Source organism: Talpa occidentalis, unplaced genomic scaffold (assembly GCF_014898055.3).
Source record: "Talpa occidentalis isolate TD23 unplaced genomic scaffold, MPIMG_talOcc4v2.1 talOcc4.4, whole genome shotgun sequence".
Lineage (NCBI taxonomy): Eukaryota > Metazoa > Chordata > Mammalia > Eulipotyphla > Talpidae > Talpa > Talpa occidentalis.
The window spans coordinates 42,574,308-42,594,163 of NW_023604295.1; the positions used below are offsets into that span (position 1 = coordinate 42,574,308).

Below are 19,856 nucleotides of genomic sequence, written 5' to 3' on the forward strand. Positions count from 1 at the left end.
TTTAGACTGCCATCCTCATTTAAATAAGGTTTTGAGTATTAATGATGACATTTATCTAAGCTGAATAAGAAAGATGGCAGGTAAAGTGACTCAATGTTGAACTGTCTTATCTCCCATTATGGTTGTATTTTTTAATAGAATGTGATAATAGAAAGTGGTAAATATTTTTTAAGAGAACAAATGTCTGTATCCTTTAAAAGTGTTATTTGCATGAATTCCTATTACCCAGAGACTTAGTGGAGTCCTAAGATGTTTTAAGAACATTGGTACTCTACTAAGATAATGGTAGCATTTTAAAAGCTATTGAAAATATAAGAATCTAGAGAAGGTATTACTAAAGCAAGAAAAATCTAGGAACACAGATATCAGTCAAAATCAAGAATTCCTCTTATTCTAGTGGTTTATTTGCTCTATTTAGCAACCCCGTGAAAGAGATAAGGCAGGAGCTTCCATTTTAAGAATGGGGGAACTGGAAATGATTTTATTTTAAAGCAGGGTAGAAAGTACACTTGTCCAAGAACTCAAATGCCTGGCTTCTACCACCAACAAACAGCACAGGCCACAGGGTAACCACCAGCTCTGCTTCCCACTCAGGGTGATTGTGAAGATCAAATAAAATAATTTACTTGAGTAGAGTTCTCCAGATCGGCAGTATTATTTCATATTAGCCTTCAGCCTCTTGGACCACCACTGAATAAAAATAAACTGCTGGGAATGCAAAATAAAAATTATGGATTTTTAAGAAAGTCACTTAGATAACCTCTGTAAATCAACAGTTATATCTGAAATAAAAATTGCCTAAAAGCCAGGTGACGTCACTGCAGGTAGGAAGAGGTACATGTGCCTGGGGAGAGTGCGGACTTCATGTCCGCACTGAAAGCAGAGGCCCATTTACTGTCATGACTCAGGAGAGACTCACGTCCTTAGCATTGACAACATGTACGTGTCTACGCAGAGAGTTTGGGTGGAAGCTTATGAGCTGTGAGGATGAGGGAGTGGGGTAACTGTTCCGGAAGCCTGCCTGAGGAGCGTCCCACAGCCTCCCGATGGGGGAGAGCAGTTCTATTGTGTTAATCATCTTTCCCTTTTCAAGTCATTTAGCTTCATTGTTCATAAACATCAGAAGAACATGCAAATTAGAGCATGCTGAAATGCTTTCATTTGGCCAAGAACATTTTCAAAGAGCTCCCTGCTGCTCAGAAAGAGTCCTAAGCAGCTGGCTTCACTGAACTGTAGAACAAGCAAAAAGATTTTAAATAAGGATTAAGGGCTTTAGACAGTAAGTATAAGATGTTAAATGTTTTCCCTGGCTCATTTGTTGGGTCTTTTTCTTAATTCAGCAGCAAGCTTTCTGTGAAAGAGAAGCTTCATGGGTTTCTATGTTTGGGTTTTATTTTTTTTTTTCACCTGTCCACAGGGAAAGATTAAGAATTTAATATAAAGGAAGATAAGAACCAGATATAAAGCAGGCTATATTCATTTCAGGCTATACTAATTTTTGGTTGCCTGCCCATTGTGAGTTCCATTCCCCTCAGGCCCAATCAGCACAAAATTGACAATAACTAGAATTTATTTTATGAGTCAAATAGGCCTTGAAAACGGGGATGCTTTCTTTCAAGTCTGAACCCAAACAATGTCTTGAATAGGCTTGTTTTTATCACAGCTTGTAATAGTCCATCGGCCCCTGCAGTGGGGGCTCACCTCACATGCATGGGCTTTCTTTTAGCCCCTTGGTTGTCCTTACAACATCAGGCTTCTCAGGGGACTGACAGTATAGGGGGAAACAAGAACTTGGAAGATGGGCACACATGACTTTATTTTTTTTTTAAGATTTATTTATTTATACAAGCACTGGGGTACAGGCCAGAGGCGCAGGAGGGTGGGAGAATTCACCAGAGACAGAGCGGGTAGCAGAACAGGCAGAAGGACCAAAGTACACTGCTGAGGGGAACATCAGGCAAGACAGGAGAGATCTGCCACGCCATGTGGGTATCTCCCTGGCTGGCTGGGAATCGAACCTGTGCTGCAGAGGCTGCAAACAGCTTCACAGCACTGCGTCAACCTGCTGTACCACTGGGGAGGCCTCACACATGACTTTAAATGTTAATTTTGGCCCTTAGGAACTGAGTGAGCTTGAAAAGTTAGCTGATTTGGGAAAGTTTCTTTTATTAATGATAAAGCAGGCATTTCCTCTGAGCATGGGGTTTAGATGGGAGTGACTCCAATAAGAAGAGGAAACTGAAGCATACCTTGAAATTGAGAATTCATTAACTTGATAGAAGTTCTAGAGAGCGAGAGCTTTCCCTATCTAAATCTTTATAGGGACTGACAAGTGGTTTTTTGTTCTAGTCCTACACCTCCCTCACTTCCCCCAGCTCAGAGGATGCCATTTAGGCCTGCTCATCTCTTCTTCACACAGCTTTATTGAACATCTACTATCCAAGAGGGAGGACATTACTGAGATTTCTAGAAGTTTCCTCCTTTTAGCAGCCCTCACACCTACATAAAAGGCTCCTTGGAGTCTCTCACTCAAAGGTTTACATCAGCTGAGCTTTCAGCTCAGCTCAGTAGATGCTCACTTTACTAGAGATGAACCCTAGGGAAGAAGAGGTCATCTTCACCCTCAAAGAGAAAGAACGCACCAAGATTGTCCCAAGAGGAAAAGCACAGCTGGGTACTCCAGAGATTTATGCACACACAGCCTGGTATCCAGTCACCTGTTCATTGTGTGGGCTAACAGGTTATGTTTTTCACTTTCAGTCAGAACCTTCATGACAGAGTTGAAATTAAAGAAAAGTTTTCTAAATACCACCATGGAAAAGCACTCAGATCTCCATGAATTTGAAAGTGAGATCACTAAAATGGTAAGTTTCCTGAAAGGTATGTTCCCGCTGGTCCTTTGTTTTCTAGAACAGATTTCCCTGGGGATCAGTTGTTCCTCCTGGGTCGATCATTTCTATGATCATTTCACAGTAATATAAAAAGCCTCTCAGAAATAAAAGGGTATGGAGAACAAGTGGTACCAATAGTAGGGTTTCTTTGAGTGTGTTGTAACATGCAATCGTTATCAGTGCCTTGGCATTTCCTCCCATGTGTGGGCTCATAGTCACAGACATATAGATGACATGCACCCAGAAGAGCTGTTGTGAAGAGGAAACACCCAGGAAATACTATTATCCTATCTGCTGTGTGACTTCCTTTCTGTACTTCAGAACTTGGGGAGAATAATGCTTTTTTTCCTCAGGGGAATGCCAAAGTTATTGCTGTTAATTCTGATTATCTATGGTTGAGAATTCATAGATTATCTAGGGACCTTTGATTTTCCTTTCCCTTTTAGCCTACTTTTTGTCAGGAAAAAGGAAGGAAGGGAGGGAGGAAGGGAGGAGGAAAGGACATGAAAAGGAAGAAACAAAGAAATGAAAATGAAGCTGAGATAGTAAATTTTGCTTCTCAACTGCTACCTGAGTTTAAAATTTGGTGTTCACAAAATTAAAACTTGACCTTAATTAGGTTTAGAGATTAATGGATTTAGGTTTCAACTTTACTTGTTCTTTATGGGTAAAAATTAGTATATTAGCTAAGAACTGTAGGATGCTATGTAACTATGGCTTTTATTTGTGCAAGGATTCCAGTTTCATCTCTGTGTATAGTGAACATCTGTTCTGTGACATGTGCTTTGCCAGATGCCTTACTCCTGTTAAGAGGTATTGCCAGCACTTTTACAGATAGAAAACTGGGAGTGTCTGGAAGACAAACCTTTCCTGAGTTCATACAGAGCAGGTGCAGTCAGGAGACAACCCGCTAGAGACCCTCTCACTTCCCAACACCAATTGCATGTTTGCAAGTCCCTACAACCATCCTCAGATTTGATGAACACTAGAAGGACTCACAGATTTCACTGAAAATGGTTACACTTTCCTACAGTTTACTACAGTGAAAGGATCCAGGGAACCCTTGTTCTCAACCGAGGGAAGAGACATGAGGCAGATAAGAGCTGATGTCAGGAAGCAGGAGCATTCCAAGTTCTGCACTTCTTCTCCCCATGGAATCCTGGATAGTGCTACCTACTTTCAGCAACAGTGTGAACATAGTCAAGGAGTGGCATCAACAAGGGATACCCCCAAGCCTTGGGTATCTAGATCCTTTACTAGGGACCCATCACTAGATGTGGTTGACCACCCCTATGGCTGATCTCAGTCTCCAGCCCCTTCTGCAGGATGAGCTGATACCTTGTAACCCAAAGTCCCCATTATAAGTCATTGATAGATGATCTGGAGTGGCCTAAGGCCTTCAAGTAAACAAAGACATTTTTATCAGGCAGGCATTCCACAGGTTCAGAGGTTCCCTCCCAGGAGCCAAGGGCCAGACCTCTTTTTGTATCAGGTTAAATTCTTTAGTACACAGCAGTGTTTTACATTTACTAACCCTACACCTGTGTACTTGTCACCACCATAGCTGCCTCTTGATCATGTTGTGGATCAATATTTTATTCTGAGGTGGTACAAGGGTTTACGAATCTCTGCAGGAGGCATTCCTTCCCATTACACAGTGTTCAGTTACTTGTCTGACCTGTTAATTTTTGCCCAGTATTAGCAAAATTTTCAGCTTGACGCAATTCCTAGCCCCAAGAAAAAGAGAAAATTTAAACAAAGACTAGAGAAGCCACCCAACCAACCTTTCCCAATGAGACAGGGCAAGCTAGGGTTATTAGGCAGTTTTAGGGACAGTGCAGGAGGGGACCTCTGAAGAATTTAGGGAGGCTTCAGAGATAAGGACAACCAAAGAAATATAACCAATTCCATCAGGAAAAACAAACATGCCAGGACCAAGGACAACATTGTTAATGCTGGTCCTGGTTTCCTTCAGGTGGTAAAGGGAGGCGGAGATTGGAGAAATGGAGAGTGGTTTAATTTATGGTCACATTAGAAGGGCAGCTGTTTAACTTCAATGCAGGGATGCCCATCCAGAAGACTGGGCCAAAATTTAAAGATGCAACAAATGGGGAAAGACAAAGCTGTTAGATAAGGAATGTGAAGATCCCGCACTCAGTAGCAAATTGAGTGAGACAGCCGAGAACTAACCAATCACAAAGAGACTGGGGCAGCTTTAGAATAATGAGGGAAAAAAGGTATATATTCCCTGAAACACAATTCCACTTTGCCTTCCTTGCCCCTCCCAGGCCTGGTTCCCTGGCCTGAGAGTCCCACTTTATTTCTGTTCTTTTTCTCCTCAATAAACTTTTTCTTTTTCTAAACAAACTGCCTCTTCTCGCTTGCTTGCCTGAGCGTCTGCGAAGTTCCTGCTGCGGCTTCGTGAGACACCAACCCGTGGGGGTCTAGCGGCTGGGGCTCAGCGCTGCCCTGCAGCCTGGAATCCATTCCTGGCTGGGAGACTAGGCCTGACAATTCCGGTATCACCAAGATGCCATTCTGTTCTGAAATGTGCCACTTCTCTTTTTACCTGGGGAAAATGTTTAAGTAATGTTGGAGGACACTCCGCGTAGTGAGCAGAAGGGCCTTGACCCGAGTTCCTAAGGCATGTGAAAACACATGCGTCTTGGAGAAAAACCTGTGAGTGACAGGACTTGGTGATGAGAGCCTGGAAAGTGACCTGTGTGGAGTTAGGCTTTTATATTTTCACAGTTTGAGAATAACAAAATGGAGAGACCCTGTGCAGTGAGCAGAAGGGCCTTGACCCGAGCCCCTTAGGGACTCGGGTCAAGGCCCTTCTGCTCACTATGTGGGGTGTCCTCCAACAAAGTAACAGTAGTAACAATAATAATAACAATAATGATAATGTAATTGCACATTGGAATGTACGGCAGTGTCAAACAAAGAGGTTGATAATGTCCCATGACTGACTCCATCTCCCGAAGAGTGAGCTGTGTCTCACATGGGCTTTGAGGACAGATGGATCTGCACCATCAGGGCATTGGCACCCTCTGTTGCATGAATACAATCCCCACTCCCTGCTGTGAGGGGTGGGGAATCAAGCATGACACTTTATGCCCGGGAGGAATTTCCCCCTTTCTCTGAGGGCAGGAAACAAACACAGAGAGAGTCACTCTTAATTTGCTCTCAACAAAAGGGCTCTTGACCCACAAAATGTAATATCCCAAGGAGGACTTTTTTGAAGAGGACCTGTCTTTGAGTGAGGTCAACCCATTGTGGATTATGAGGGGTCAGGCAGGGCCTGCCAGACCTGAGTAGCTGAAAGGAGCCCAGCCTTTTCAATGAGGCTGGTTCCCTATGCTAAGTGCAAATAAACAGTTTCCTCTGAGTTTTTTGAAACCCTGGGTCTTAGAAGATCTCTGCTCCTTTGAAGATGTTTTTCATCCAAGGGTGCTATTCTGAACATCATTTCCTGCCAAGATTTTCCCCACTGATTTACTGTCTGCCTTTCTCCCTTTGTACTTATGGAATAACAGAATAAGAGCAGAAAGGCATTTAAGAAAGGAATAAAAAAGGACACCACTTTTGTATAAAGACTCCTGCTGATAACTTGATAGCTGGAAAAATGTCTATTTTACTCTGAAAAATAGGAAATTGGTTCTAGGTTTTTATCTGATTTACAGTTAACAACAAACCTGTTCTTCCTTTCAGTTAAACATGTGTTTTTCAAAGTTACCCGGTTATACTCGATCCACTGTTCATGCTTCTAGGTAAGTATAAGAATTACATTTGCTTGTGAACCTGTCTATAGAAAGGGGGAAATACTCATAACATGGGTGCATAGCGTCAAAACTGCGCCCTGCTTTGACCAAATCACAGGGAGATCTAGGGCCAAGGTCAGTGGACCTTCATGCTCTCCCATTCCCTCTCTGGAGAATGGAGATGGCATTTATTTCCTAAAAGTCTAGGGCCTATCTGTCATTTTAGGACAATTAAAAACCTATGCACTTTGCCTATAGGGAGTCTAGTGCAGCAGTCATGTCACTGCAAACCACCTTTTCTCTGGCCTCCAATGTGACGCTGTTCGACCTGGCCGACAAGATGCAGAAGTGTGTCAACTCCTGCAGGTCCTCTGCTGAGGTCTGCCAGCTTTTGGGATCTCAGAGGCGGATCTTTAGAGGTAAGAGAGGACTCTTTCCCCATACGGTTAGGTACAGACCTGGGATAGAAATGTAAGAAGTCACAGAACCAGGGCCTCCCCTGATGGCGCAGTGGTTGAGCGCTGGGTTGCGAAGCTGCCCGCAGCCCCTGCAGCACCTGTTCAATCCCTGGCCACCGGGCGAGGGTCCCACATGGCGCGCAGACCTCTCCTGCCGCCCGCTGCTCCCCTCAGCAGTGTACCTCGTTGGTCTGCCTGTTCTGTTCCCCGCTCTGGCTCTGGTGAATTCTCTCACCCTCCAGCGCTTCTGACTACCCAGTGTTTGTATACATACATACATAAATAAATAAATAAATAAATAAATCTTTTAAAAAAAAGAAGTCACAGAACCAGCCTCTTTGAAGTGGATGTTAAGTAATAGATCTTTGTGCACATGTGTGCACACATGTAGCCTCAAGGTCACCTGTCCTTAGCATACTGTCCCTTCTATTTCTGCCATACAGCATTGGTGTGGGAAGGGAGATAAGAGTTGATGTCATGAAGCAGAAATCACTCTTAGGAAGTTCCTACTCTCTCTGCAGAAACAGAAATTCACACACAGAATGCACATGCTTGTCAGTGACCTAAAACCACTGTGATGTGCCATTAAATAAGAAAAAAAATGTGCAAGTATTATACCTGCTTTTCTTTGCAAATTGTAAATATACAGAAACAAGACTAGATCAGCGTGGGCCACCCTGCTCACGGTGCCATTAACGATGTTTTCTCTTTTCTTGCTTTTGCTTTATCAGTTTTGTCCAAGCTTCTACAGTGCATCTGGTATGAGGCTGATGAAGACAGAAATTAGAGACAAAGGCACATTTAGTTCCTGGATGGGAGGGCTCAGCTCTAGAATGGAATAGCTCTGCACTGGGATCAAGAGTGCTTCCTCTAAAGGGGGACTTGCCCTTGCTGCTATTTCTTATGTGAGCCAAGTGGACTCTGGTAACTCATTTCAGTACACAGTTTGGGCTGGCAAAGGATGTCGAATCTCCATAAACTGCGCCCTCTGGCATCAGTTGCTGGACATAGTTGTGGGTAGAGATTTGGTGTGCTAGATGCTAGTAGGCGCTCTGGGACACGCCCAGTGGTCAGGGCTTTGCGAGTGCTAGACCCTAGTGCTCTCCTCTTGGGCCCCTGCATTGCAGAGCATGGGAGGGGGGAATTAACCTTTTACTCAGCAAATGCAGCCACTTTGGGCCAGGTGTTTGTTTGGTAAAAATGCTAAACTTTATGGACTTGAAGTTGTTATTCAACATCATTAAGTAATTGGTTAAAAATTTATCCCCTGTTATGCTGTGCTCTAAACTTTGAGGCAAGGTTTGGCTTTATTTTGTTTCTCTTGTTTGTGATTCAAGGTACCAATTGTTTTCTTTTTTTTTTTTAAACATTTATTTTTATACAAGAGCTGGAGTACAGGCCAGAGGCGTGGGAGGGTGAGAGGATTCACCAGAGACAAAGCAGGGAACAGAACAGGCAGATGACCGAAATACACTGCTGAGGGGAGCAGCGGGCGAGACAGGAGAGGTCTGCCGTGCCATGTGGGAATCTCCCTGGCCAGCCAGGAATCGAACCCGTGCTGCAGAGGCTACGGACAGCTTCACAGTGCTGCGCTCCCTGCTGTGCCACAGGGGAGGCCCGGGTACCAATTGTTTTCTATCTGACTCACTAAGTACTTAGGGAGTGCCTCCTATGTGATCAGCATTGTACCAGGTTTCTTTTTTTTTTTTTGTCCCCAGTAATTGCATTTTATGGCTTGCAAATCAAGCGACCCGATACTTGGATTTGTAAGGTTCTGCTCAGAGCAGATGTAGAGCAAGGTCCCGTCTTCCTTGCCGAGACCCCAATTTTGGTTTTGTTTTTCATTTAAGACCTCATTTTTTCTTTTTCTTTTAAGATTTATTTTATTTATGCATCCAAGAACTAGGGTACAGGGCAGAGGTGTGGGGGGTGAGAGAATTCACCAGAGACAGAGTGGGGAACAGAACAGACAGACTGACTAAAATACACTGCTGAGGGGAGCAGCAGGCAAGTCATAAGAGGTCTGCTGTGCCATGTGGGCACCTCCCTGGCTGGGTATTGAATCTTGTATTGCAGAGGCTACCGATAGCTTCATAGTGCTGAGACTTAACCCCTTGTGCCACCAGGCAGGCCCAAGAACTTACTTTTTAGAGCAACATTTGGCTCACAACAAAATGGAGAAGAAAGTAGAGACATTTCCCATACATCCCTGCCTCACATTTTCTCCTCTCATTCTTTCCTCTCAGAGCTATCTTGAGCAAAGATAGCCAGCCGTGATTCTCAGCCAAAACCGGGCTTGTGTCTCAGGTCTTCTGCTTTTACTAACACGCCAGCAGTGCCGCTCACCTTCCTGAGTGCTGGTGCGGTGGGCTTGATAATCAGCGTTGTCAGGTTCTGGGTGTTTCCAACATACCAGCTACTCTGGGCATTGCTATTGAAAAGGCAGGTTTTCCCCTTCAATTCACAAAATATCCGCTTCCTCATCTTTCAGAGAATGCAGCTCTCACATCTCCAGAGGTTTAGAGTCTTTGGAAATCCCCCAGGGAGTGTCTTAGCCTTAGATTTACATAAATTCTCATTGTCTGTTTGGCGGATGTTATGCCCAGGAAAGACTATGGGAATTGTGGATATGGGAAAATCACATCTCCAGGCTGAAAATGAAAATGGAATTATTCATTTGATGGATTCATGATAGAATTTTCTTTAAGAACTTTTAAGAGAGCAGAGGCAGGCCTGGCTTTCCTTGCTTCCACATGAACCTGCTCTTCTGCAGGGTAAGGTTGCTTCAGCAAGGGGGAGTGGTTACTTGCCACTATGCTAGATGAATGGGCAGGACAGAAAGAGAATGTGACATTGCCTTAGAGAAAATATCTTGCCAGGCCAGAACACTCAGGCTGGCTGCTAGACAATGTTAGTGCTGGCCTAGCAGTGTTTTTTTATTTTTTGTTTTTTTTTTTTTTGCCTTGGAGATATTTCTTTATATTAAGACTTAAGGACTGGCAAAGCCTTCAGAAGGTTTAGACAAGGGACATGAGGTTTAGTTCCTCTCCGATACCAGCTTTGCAGTGTTTTCCTGGTGAGATTTTCCATTTTTTATTTTCCCCCTTAAATACAAACTTTTCACAATAAACAAAGGAAATTCTATCACGCACACATAGGGTTTTGATTTAGCATGCCAACTTCTACTGATAAAGACAGGAAATTCAGCATTGAGCACTAAAGTTGTGTCCTAAACTTACCTCCCCATAGTCAGCTTATCCACCAGTCCCAGAGTGTCAGGATTCAGAAAAGAAAAGGATGCCGGGACCCCATGTGGGCGGGGCAGCTCCAGGTATCAGCTCACACCCCCAGGACCCACCTAGATAGGGCCAGTTTTGCTGTGTTAAGACTGGTGCCTGGTTTCTGAATAAGTTGGTATCATCCTTAAGCTAGGAGAAGGGAGACCCTCCCGCACTACACAATGTGCATAGTGTCCTTCTGTGGCTCTATTCACCAGAACTCACTAAACTCACTCTTAGCACCAAAAACCAGCAACAGCAAATACCAGTTTGCCTTGCGCTGTACATGGGTGCAAGTTCCATTTCACTCTCCAGTTGATTTCATATTTTTGTTCTAATCTCTGTGTACCCCCATTTTTATGTGTCCTTTTTGTTGGGCCTGTGTTAGAAGTTAAAGCATACCACATTGTATCTGCTGTATACAGCCTCAGGGGGTCTGCTGTGGACAGCCTTGGAGAAGGCCATACATCCATGAGATGAACGTGGCCCACGTACCCAGGGATGGACAAAGCCAGGTGCATACGCTGTAAGAAATAAGGCTGTAAAGTCGAGGGGATAGCAAGGTTGGGAGATATGCTCCTTCTCTGCACCTCCCCCTTAGTGGTGACCTGGTGACTGGGGGTACCTTCAGTTCACGTATGCTGAGTACTGTGTGGGGACCAGTCTCTGTGCAAGGTGCTGAAGATCTGGAAATGGGTAAACCCTGAGAAGGAGGCAGCATAGTGGGGAGACGGTCAGATAAACATAATTACACAGCTGTGGGGGCTACTGGCCACATCTCTCCTCAAAGCCAGTCTGTTAGATCCCCGGCCGCAGGGCATGCTGTGTCCATTTAGGCCTTAAAGATGCACTTCCGCTTGAGGGAGGTCTCAGGGCTTCCTAAACGCATGGACACATGGGCCGGCTTGTGCTGACTCTCCCCTGCAGGCCATACCTGAGGCCCCAGAGGACACGTTTGCAGTGAGCTCGGAGGATGGGGGCAGCACCCTGTTTCTTCTCCATTTGCTTTCTCACCCTGTGGCGTGCTGTGCTGGTGTTTTTAATGGGGAAATGCTGTGAGCTTTTCATAATAAGCCCAAGGGGCTGACACAAGGCTGGAGTGGCAGAAGGCAGTAAGGAAGGAGCTTCTGAAAGGAGTGATGTTGGACCATGAGGACTTTGTTGAAACTGTTCTCAGAGCCTCTTTAAAAAGAAAGTTCATGCAACTTCAGGTTGGAAGTAGAGGAGGTCTTATTTGACTTCACTGTCTCATCTTTCCATTCCAGCCGGCAGTTTGTGCAAGCGGAAGACTCCAGAATGTGACAAAGAGACCTCCATCTGCACTGATCTGGATGGCGTGGCGCGGTGCCAGTGCAAATTGGGCTACTTTCAGTTCAACAAGATGGACCACTCCTGCCGAGGTGCGGTGGTTTCTGGGGGCCCTGGGTCTGTCCCAGGAGGGACGGGAAGGGGCACTCTGGTTGTTCTAGGTGTGACTGCTGTCAACTAGGGGTGACCAGTTCCTGTTATTTTGCTCACAGCAGGACTGAATATATTATCTCCTTGGAATAATACCATTATCTCTGACTGGGCCATGTTGGCCTGGCCAATCAAATGAAAAGGAAAAGCAGAGAATGGAATGCCTGTGGGTGCAATGCCTTTTCTTTTTTCTTTTTCACCTAGTGGAAGTTTAAAAATTATTGTTTTGATTCCTAAAGCTTTATTCTATTGTCTGCTAATCTTTTAAAATGGAAATATAAGGCTGGAGGTAAGTGTGTCTTTTTTAGCAGCAACTCGGGAGATCAGATTCAGAGCCCACTCTGCCTTTCTGATCACATATCATCCTGGGTAGATCACTTGCTTCAATGAGCCTCAATTTCCCCTTTTGTGAAGTGGGTATAGTGATGCTTCATTGGATGTTGAAAGAACTGAAAGCAGGGGTTGTGGAGGTGCTGCCTAAACCAATAGCGTTTGCTTTTATGTTTTACCCAGGTTGTTGTTGAGTTAATAAGTGTGAGGTTTAAAAGTTTCATGTAGTATTTGAGGGCAGAAGCATGATTCTAACTGAGGCTTCCATTCATTCACTTAGAGATAAAAACTGCTCAGGGAGTGCGGTGAAAGAATACTGCTTTAGGGGGCCTCCCCGGTGGCGCAGCGGTTGAGCACAGCGGTTGAGTACTGGGTTGTGAAGCTGCCTGCAGCCTCTGCAGCGCCGGTTCGATCCCCCCTTGCTCCCCGGCCACCGGAGGAGGGTCCCGCATAGCGCGCAGACCTCTCCTGCCGCCCACTGCTCCCCTTAGCAGTGTACTTTGGTCCTTCTGCCTGCTCTGCTCCCCGCTCTGGCTCTGGTGAATTCTCTCACCCTCCCACGCTTCTGACTGTACCCAGTGCTTGTATAAATAAAAAAAATAAAAATAAATAAATCTTTAAAAAAAAAAAAAAAAACAACTCTTTATTAAAAAAAAAGAATACTGCTTTAGGACCTCCCCTGGTGGCGCAGCAGTTGAGCGCTGGGCTGTGAGGCTGCCCGCAGCCTCTATGGCGCTGGTTTGTTCCCCGGCCGCCAGCAAGGGTCCCACAAAAAAAAAGAGAAAGAATACTGCTTTAAAATAAAATTAATTCCAGTCCAAAACACTGTGTACTCTGACTTATAAAAGACGGCTGCAATATGTGACCCACCAGAAGAACTAGCAGTGTAGAGGTGATCATGTGGCTCCCAGCATCAAATCACATGAGAACCTGTATGGCACAGTTCTCCCGCTCAGCCAACATTTGCTGGTGACAGATGTACTGGAATCTGAGTAAAAATCGCCCACTGGGGAAAGGTGACGTGCCACTTATTTCTGTCAGGTCTTCCCACTAGGGGACTCATCCCATCAGGAGAAGATAAAAATACATTTCAGGGCATGCTCTCATCTGATCCTCAGACTCGCTGACAGGTTTGTATACAAAGGGCTTTGAAAGTGTGCACCCTTGCTCTGCACGCGGGCCCCATGGTGGGTTTTGAAGAGGCACCGCCGGTGTTGGCCAGCAGTCCTAATGCGTGACTGTGGCATGGCGTTTCTCAGCGCCTTGCCAGCCCGTGATACAAAGATAGGATGCTTCCTAATTCCGTCTTATCTGGTTGCCCTTCTTAGAAACTGGGACGTTGAGCCCCATTTCATGTGGGCAGAGTGACCTCTGCTCAAATTCATGTGCTGGGGCAGGCGAGCAACCGGCGGGAGGGAAAGCGAGGGGAACAGAAGGGCACACTGCAGGAGCACTGGCCCCCTGGCGTTCCTGGCCGCCTCCAGAGCAGCCCTGCCACCCCTGCTTCTGGCTGACCCAAGCAGCTTCCCTCTTTCCAAGTCAGTTATTTCACCATCATATCCCTTATGGACAAGCACTAGCAATAGCAGAGCTATCAGAGATTTTCCAAATGCAGTTACACAGGCACCAGCTACCTTATATTTAAGTAAAGACCCAAGAGGCAGCATAAGGAAACATTGGTTAGCTTGTAGACTTGTTGCTAAGGCCCATGAAGCCTCAACTCTGCAATATCCTCACTGGTTAGGTTTTTAATCTGTGGTCATTGGGCCTCTGATGAGTGGACTGGCGGCTTCTTGGGCCACCACTCTGTCATCTGGGTTCCAATGGGTTAGCAGTGACATCTTCTGGCCATGGGTGCTGGAACACAAGATATTTAAGATATATCTAGACCCCTTCTAGGCCCCTAGATCAGGGGTCAGTTCACTGTGTAAACGGAGAGCAAAGGTATATGGGTGTGTATTTTCTAAATCTCTGCAATTTACAGCAGTATATTAGCAAGTCTATATTGTTGTGTATTATGCACACACACCCTTCTTAGGGTCTTACACAAAGTGCCTTTGCCATGCCTTTACCAAAGTGTCATGAAATTTAAGTGACTGTCATTCCCGTGGGCGACTTAGCATCATCATGGACTAGGTCTCCTTTTGCAGGTCTCTGTCACCTGATTTCAGGTGCCTCGAGAGTGGAACCTTTGTCTAATATGCTTAGGGCCTTGTGTAGTTCAATGAATGTCTGCTGAATGGCATGGGGTGACAGTACAGCAAACATGATAGGACCAGATTGGCAGGTCTTGATTCAGTTTCCTGCAAGGGAACAAAACAGACTTTAAGGCGCTGCTGCTTACTTGTTTTTTGAAGGCCAGCAGGTTTGATCTTGCTTGTCCCCTATTAATAAGGGATGCCCCGCATGGGTGTATGTGTCCACGTTCATTTTATCTTCAGTGCTCCGTGGGTGAGAGACCCTTTAAAGTTTGGAAATGTGGAACTGGATCTCATGGAAATGCTTTATGACAAGATTTCCACTCCTTCCCCCCAGACCTTCTAAAATAGCACCAGAATCCCAGTAGCGCTGAGTGTTTGATGAGTAACTGCACAAGCCCATTTGAGATAAAGAAATATCATTGCATCAGGGAATCTGGCCACTTATGAAGCTAAGTGAAAACAGCCCAACCCCTCAGCTCGCAGGCAGGACAACAGATGGACATAACGTCTGCTGGATGACAGCCACCGTTTGGGAAGCTCCCACCCAGCAGATGAGGGTTGGGTGGATAGATCTGATGTAAAAACATTTCCAGGAAGAACTGTTCAGAATAGAACAGACTAGTGTGACATCAGCCTGCCTCGGAGCTGAGATGGGTGGGGATGAGTCACTGGAGAAGCTAGCAGTCTCTCGTGGACAAAACCCTGGGTCATCCAGGGGCAGCTTCTCCCGCTCTCACGACCTGGTATGGCCTGAGGATGGCCAGGGCTCATTCTTTTCCACACCCAGGGAGAGGCGGCAGTGCTCGGCTTGTTCCTTAGGGAAGGCCCTACCAGTGGAGGCAGTGCAGAACTCAAAGATTTGGGGGAAGGCCTCGTTCCTTCTTCCCTGAATGGAATATGATTTATATCTTGCCAAAAAGGTTTGACGTGCTGATAAAAATTCATGTAACAAAATGAGATTTAGTTTAAGGTAAATCAGGTTGAAGGAGAATAAAGTGCCAACTCTGCTGAGGCTAGGAAGAAAGTGAATATGAGGAAAGATGTATCATAAGGGCTCATGTGTGCTAAAGGTAGATCACTCATTCAAGTTCTGAGCTTCATGGACACAGAGGCAATGAGAGAGAAATGATTTTGAAAAGAGTCTGGCACTATAAAGTAAAGGTCAGCGGTTCAGGAACATCCCCATCTTTCTAGGCCCTGGGGCACAAGAGAAATTTTCCTGGGTCATCATTAAGGGAACCCTTAATACAAGAGACTATGATTCAAGAAAAGTGATTCCATGGGGCTAGAACAGTGCAGCTTAGCTTCATGGCTCCAGTGATCTGCTGTGAGAGAAATTACAGGTTATTCAGGAAAGTATTTTTCAGACTCTAGTGATATGTCAGGGCCCATTGATGGAAAACAAAATTGATGCTGGAAACATTTAGTGTCTAGTGTTAAAAGCCAGAAGGAAGAAGCACATTAACCTCATCCGTGTCATTAATATCATTATCCACTAATACGTGACAGAGGTTTGGGAAGCCTGCGAGAGCTCTGTTCCCCTGCATGCCCCCAGCCATGCATGCAGCTGGCGCTCCCATCTGGCCATTAGCACATATGCTCTCTGTGCAGGGATTGCTCCCCTACTCTGTGCACCTTTTCTTACCTGTTGTCTTTTATGGAATGTGTATCATACCTTAATCATGAATCAAATTTTTATCATTCCTTGTAGCAATGAATATGTCCTTGAGATCATTTTTTACTGTCTGCTTTAATCCAGGCTTGCATTATAGCTCATGGAGCTTCTGTCAGCTTTGTGTAGGCTTGAAAGTGTCTATGATCAAATTAATTCAGAAAGTGCTGATCCAGGGGAATGACTGGGCCTCGGGGCCTTCAGTGACATAGTGGCACGTGACTAGCACTGCCAGTAGGTTCAAAGTTATGTTGTTGAATTAGGGCTTATCTAGATATGTGCAAAATCCCCCAGACAGTCCACAGGGTGAGCATGTATTTATGTAAACTGAGGTACTTACCAGTACTGTGGCCCAGAAGGTGTTACCTGAATCCATTCCTCAGAGGGGGGCAGAGGCAGCATAACCAATTCGGGGGCAGGGGACAATAAAGGCCTGACTTACATTAAAGATGGGGGGCAGGGCCTCCCCGGTTGCGCAGTGGTTGAGTGCTGCTGGGTTGCGAAGCTGCCCGCAGCCTCTGCAGTGCCAGTTCGATCCCCGGCTGCTCCCCGGCCACCAGAGGAGGGTCCCACATGGCGCGCAGACCTCTCCTGCTGCCCGCTGCTCCCCTCAGCAGTGTACTTCTGCCTGTTCTGCTCCCCGCTCTGGCTCTGGTGAATTCTCTCACCCTCCCAAGCTTCTGACTGTACCCAGTGTTTGTATAAATAAATAAATAAATCATTAAATAAAAAAAAAGATGGGGGACAATTCTCTGTGATTATGGAAGGATCTTGTACAGGAGATACAGAGAACTTTCCAAAGGAATTGCAATTGTTGGAAAATGCAACTACAGCTATTCATTTGGTGGTTACTGTGTACCAAATACCATGCTAAACCTTGCAGACTTTATTTTACTTAATCCCCCCCAGAAACTGTAAAGCAGATAGTATCCTCTTTCTATAAATGGGTAACTGAGTGCCATGAAGAGGTTAAGAAAATATCCCTGATGACATGCAGTTCAACTGGTGACGATATTTAGGTCACATGGCAGATAGTTCTAAAGGCTCTTTGTAGCCTGGTGATTCTAGATTGTTGTCAACTTCAGGGTGGCTGCTGCTCAGTGACCTTGTGTTTGGGCCAAGAGAGGTATGTAGACTGCTTCATGGGTTCTTCTTTTCTCCTTTAGCCTGTGAAGACGGATACAGGCTGGAAAATGAGACCTGCATGAGGTAGGCTACGTGCTCATTTATTCTGATGAATTCACTTACTAGGCAAATTGTCTCAGTTATTTTCTTGAACATTTGAAACCAATCTTTGTTCTTTTCTTTGTTGGCTTGCAGTTGCCCATTCGGCCTTGGCGGTCTTAACTGTGGAAACCGTAAGTATGCGAAGCTCACACAGCAGCTCCTCCCCTCTCCCTCACTTCAGATCCTCTGTCTTCTCAACTCCTGCGTTGGAGGTGTGGGGAAGCAGAGAGGGACTTCCCAGTGCTCTCTAGGTGCTGGAGGTCTGGCAGGGCAGGTAAACACAGTCCTACACCACCCTGGTTCTGCAGTGTTAATGCAATAGATTAGGCTGAGGTGTGAGGAGGGGAGGGAGTAGTATGTTCTACTACGTGGGACGTCAGTGAGAGCTCTCTGCCCCCACAAACCCTCCCCTGCCCCAGCCATGCATGCTGCTGGTGATCACCTCTGCTATCTGCGGGGATTGCTCCCTACACTGTGCACCTTCTCTTACTTGGGATCAGTAGAAGGAGAGTAGAAGAAACTGCCAAGAACTTTTTGTGGGGACTAGAAACAGAGGTGTTCTGAACTTTGACTGTCAGGTATGGAGGAAAAAGGAATCCCAGGCAGGAAGAAGAACTTACTCAGAGGTCCTGGGGCAGCCTGTGCCCATAGTGTCCTGGCAGCCTGTGCCCATGGTGTGAGCAGGTGTGAGTAAGCGTGGAAAGAGAGGTGGACGGATGCTGAAAGATTGGCTTGCCAGGTATACAGGGGCCAAACTGTTGGGGTTTTGATGGCCAGTGTGAGGGTTTAGACTCTGATCACTAACTGCTGTGGAAGTAACAACACTTTCAGAGCCTGAAAGCAGTGTGGCTGAGGAAATCAAGCCGGGTGCAGTGTGGAGCATAGATGGGAACAGGAGCCTGTGAGTTCAGCAGCTCTCAGTGTGGTCCCTGCTGGGGCTCAGGGCTAGTGACAGCATCCCCTGCCCCCTGAGCCAGAGGGTAGACAAGTGGTGGCTGTGTGTCCGCTAATCACATGGTTGGTTCCGCTGGCAGCCCACACCATCCTCCTACAGTCACCTTGTTAGCACCACCTCAGATATGGTTGAACAACAAAAGATGCCCCTCTCATTCCTGTCACTCAGAAATGCCAAGAGTTTTGAATGGTCTTATGCCAGGAAACCAGGAAGATCAAGTAGATATTTATTTTATCACAGTACTACAGGTGTACTCAGTTTAATATAGTGAGGACAGGGGCTTCCCCTGGTGGCGCAGTGGTTGAGCGCTGGGCTGCAAGGCTGCCCGCAGCCTCTGCAGTGCCAGTTCGTTCCCCGGCTGCCGGCGAGGGTCCCACAAAAATAAATAAATCAATAATAAAGCGAGGACATTATGCTACTTTAGAAATTAAAAAGTAGTCAAAATTTTTTTAAGCATTGTATTTAAAAAGGTAGGTTTTGGTGTTTGGAGATTTGGCTTATGTGAAATGGCATGGATAGCAGTGTATGTCCCTTTCTAAAAACCACCATTTAGTAGGCCTCCCTGGTGACTCAAACAGCACTGTGAAGCTATCCACAGCCACTGCAGCAAGAGTTCGATCCCCGGCTGGCCAGGGAGCTACCTGCATGGTGCAGCAGACCTCTCCCGTCTCGTCCACAGCTCCACTCAGCAGTGTATTTCAGTCAGTCTGCCTGTTCTGTTCCCCACTCTGTCTCTGGTGAATTCTCTTACCCCCTGCACCTCTGGCCTGTACCCCAGTTCTTGTATGCATAAATAAATAAATTTTTAAAACAAAAAACCACCATTTAGACAAGACAGTTCCCCAGCCTGGCTCAGGAAGACATCTGTGCTTTAAAGGGACTGCTGGGTACAGATATGTCTTTGTTCACGTCTTAGCATGAATCTCACTCCTCAAAGCCAGAACTGAGCCATCACGCCCTTAAATTGAACAGAGAACAGAGTAACCTGCACACATACGTAGACTAAAGAAAGGCTAGGACTTTTCAGTGTAGAAACGGAGGTGAACAGCCAGACAAAGCATTGAAGCTATTTGAGACTTTTTCACCAAGTGCTGGAATACCAGAACTAAATAGTAAAGTCTTTGAAAAGAAATGGTTTTAGAGGTAAGAGTAGTGATCACACTACATGCCCCGAACTTTATCCTAAGACTTTCTAAGTATTAAAATCAGAGAAGCTTAACTAATATCACAGAGGAGGTGCTTAAGAATGATTTACCCCATTTTAATCCACTATCACTTTAAGTGAGGGAGGGCAATGCAGCTGAGTTGGCTCACATGGGCGAGAGTCTTATTTGAGTACAGCCCCATCAAAGGGTGAAGGATAAGAGAGTGAGAAGACTGAGAGACCAGCGCAGAGAGGTGGCCAGCTCTGGGGTGATCCAGGAAGCAGGAGGTGAGAGGTGTCACCTGACAGGTCTCTCCCAGAATGCGCCAGGACTTCAAATCTGTGTTGTTCCAACAGCAACCTAACTAGGTTTTTTTTGTTTTCTTTTTTTTAAAGATTTATTTATTTTATTTATACAAGCACTGGGTACAGTCAGAAGCACGGGAGGGTGAGAGAATTCACCAGAGCCAGAGCGGGGAGC

General features: G+C 45.7%; 1 protein-coding gene across 2 annotated transcripts in view; it reads left to right on the forward strand.

Moving 5' to 3' along the window:
* HEG1 (heart development protein with EGF like domains 1) overlaps positions 1 to 19,856 on the forward strand; it is an 87,657-nt gene that overhangs the window by 47,565 nt on the left and 20,236 nt on the right. For both annotated transcript variants that reach the window (XM_037525405.2, XM_054700502.1), the window contains 6 exons: positions 2,761 to 2,864; positions 6,603 to 6,661; positions 6,911 to 7,071; positions 11,654 to 11,788; positions 17,216 to 17,258; positions 17,370 to 17,407. In XM_037525405.2, the coding sequence (XP_037381302.1) occupies positions 2,761 to 2,864; positions 6,603 to 6,661; positions 6,911 to 7,071; positions 11,654 to 11,788; positions 17,216 to 17,258; positions 17,370 to 17,407 (540 nt within the window). The remainder of the gene's footprint in view (positions 1 to 2,760; positions 2,865 to 6,602; positions 6,662 to 6,910; positions 7,072 to 11,653; positions 11,789 to 17,215; positions 17,259 to 17,369; positions 17,408 to 19,856) is intronic.